General features: G+C 32.3%; 1 protein-coding gene across 1 annotated transcript; it reads right to left on the bottom strand.

The window, feature by feature from the left end:
* Nucleotides 1-574: 574 nt before the first annotated feature.
* LOC131073438 (putative anthocyanidin reductase) lies at nucleotides 575-1,548 on the bottom strand. Its single transcript, XM_058009874.1, has 4 exons — nucleotides 1,419-1,548; nucleotides 1,189-1,320; nucleotides 815-1,019; nucleotides 575-722 (listed from the first exon to the last, which is right to left on the bottom strand). The coding sequence occupies exons 1-4, from the start codon at nucleotides 1,546-1,548 to the stop codon at nucleotides 575-577; spliced, it is 615 nt and encodes a 204-aa protein (XP_057865857.1).
* Nucleotides 1,549-1,947: the final 399 nt, after the last annotated feature.

The raw sequence follows: 1,947 nt of genomic DNA, 5'->3' as shown, positions 1-1,947 counted from the left end.
AGAATGTCATAAAAGAGAGCTTCTCCAAATGTTTTAAATATATCCACTTAGTTATAACTTATGCAACAAAATGTTGATAGAGTACATCAAATTTCCTTGCAAATTCAAATGTACTATTTTTAGTAGAGCATAAATATCAATTAAAATATGTCAATTAATATTATAATCATAAAAATTTGTTAAATAATCAATAAATTAAATTGATTATATGCAAATATTGACTCACCTTTATTACCCAAAAAAACATCATCCAAACATATTCTACACTCATTATTTAAAGTGTACGCTTTATGAAACAAACAAATAATTTATCAAAACTTGATAACTAATTGTGCTATAAACATATCAATTTCTATTAGATTTTATACGAGTGTACATATCACTAATTTGAATGTCTGAATTTACAAAGACTTTATTAATTTGCTTAAAATCATTGACAACCAACACCGTAGACTACCCCAAGTGCTACATAGAATTAAAATTTATATACAATTAATACATATAAATATTTATATGCAGTTAAATAATCTCTAATTAAATTGATTTGAATCTAATAAACAATCTATATTTTAAATTACAACTTCAAAATTCCATTTTGAATGGCACAATCTATGGTCTCTTTAAAAGCTTCTTCCAAACCATATTTGTATGTGAAGCCCATGTCCAACAATTTCTTTGAAGAAACTGAGACATAATGGTTTACCGAGTCTTCTTCATCAAACCTAAAAGAAACGAAAACAAAAAATAAATCTGACAGCTAAATAGTTGCGCTTGACCAAGACAACCTTCAAGAATGAATTGAAAATTTACTTACTTAAGGGAAAGATTTAATTGTTTAGCGATACACTCTTTGAGAGAGTTAAGGCTCCTAGAATCAGTGCAGCAAATACGGCGGCCTTGTGCAGTAGGATGCTCCATCAAAAATATGTGGGCATTACATATGTCATCGATATGAACTACACCTATAGAGCCCGTCAGGAATTGAGCAAACTTAAAGGCTTTATAGTACATATCATTTTCTGCAAAACGATGTAACAGGAGAAGTATATATAATCATGAATGTGTTGTATATGTAAACATTCAGTTATTTTATGCCTACAATTAGCCTAATAATGTTTGGAATGATAAATCAACAATAAACCTATAGAAACTGTGTACATTCAGTTATTTCTACAAGCCTCCTATTACGATAGTATCGTTTGGAATTGTCTGTCAGTGCAGAATCGAAGATGTCCTCTTCCAAGAGATCCGCTTGGAAGAGCTTAAGCCTCTCTTGGGCCCCTGCAAGAGCCATCAAAGGCCCACATTTCGTCGTATCTCCTGCAGTTTTCAGTTAAACCAATACATTTAACTAAGTCCAGTCTTGATTTATAGCTGTAGATGGTATATATGTACGTGTTAAGAAAGGATCCAAATACCTGGATTTCTGAGAGTGGCGTGTACTGTGTAACCACCTTGAAGAAGATTCTTGACAAGCCATGATCCAATGTAACCCCCTCCTCCTGTGACACACACAACCCTTACACCATTCATACCCTCGCTCCCCATGGTAAGAATGCTTGTCCTTAGAAATTTAAGAAATTTAATAAAGCTGTCCAGAACTCTATATTGAGTTTTCTTAGGTGGATGATTTGCCAGCAGTCTGCGCTATTCAGTTTCAAAGAGGGCCCCTTTTTTATTTGTATTTGGGAAGATACGGAGCTGATATGAACATATCTTGTCGTCTGCTTAATGTGTTTAGGTTGTTGAAAGTGACCTAATCGCATCTGCCGTAAGATATTATTTGAGTATGTTCAAGGCCAAAATATTATTCTATCTAATTTATTTTTGTAGAATATTTTGCCCTTGCAACATGTCAAGTATGCCCTTCTCAGTGATTTCGTTTAACTTCTCATCCTTTTAATGTAAAATAATTTTTTGTTAAACTCTTTATGATAGAAATATAAA

The sequence above is a fragment of the Cryptomeria japonica genome, chromosome 7, assembly GCF_030272615.1.
Source record: "Cryptomeria japonica chromosome 7, Sugi_1.0, whole genome shotgun sequence".
Lineage (NCBI taxonomy): Eukaryota > Viridiplantae > Streptophyta > Pinopsida > Cupressales > Cupressaceae > Cryptomeria > Cryptomeria japonica.
This window is presented reverse-complemented; position numbering and strand designations above follow the sequence as displayed.

Excerpts from the sequence above, each read along its gene's own strand:
- LOC131073438 (XM_058009874.1), bottom strand. The coding sequence starts at position 1,548 with ATGGGGAGCGAGGGTATGAATGGTGTAAGGGTTGTGTGTGTCACAGGA. Across the intron at positions 1,321-1,418 it reads CGCCACTCTCAGAAATCCAG|GAGATACGACGAAATGTGGG; the intron begins GTATTTGGATCC and ends TGAAAACTGCAG. Across the intron at positions 723-814 it reads CAATTAAATCTTTCCCTTAA|GTTTGATGAAGAAGACTCGG; the intron begins GTAAGTAAATTT and ends CGTTTCTTTTAG.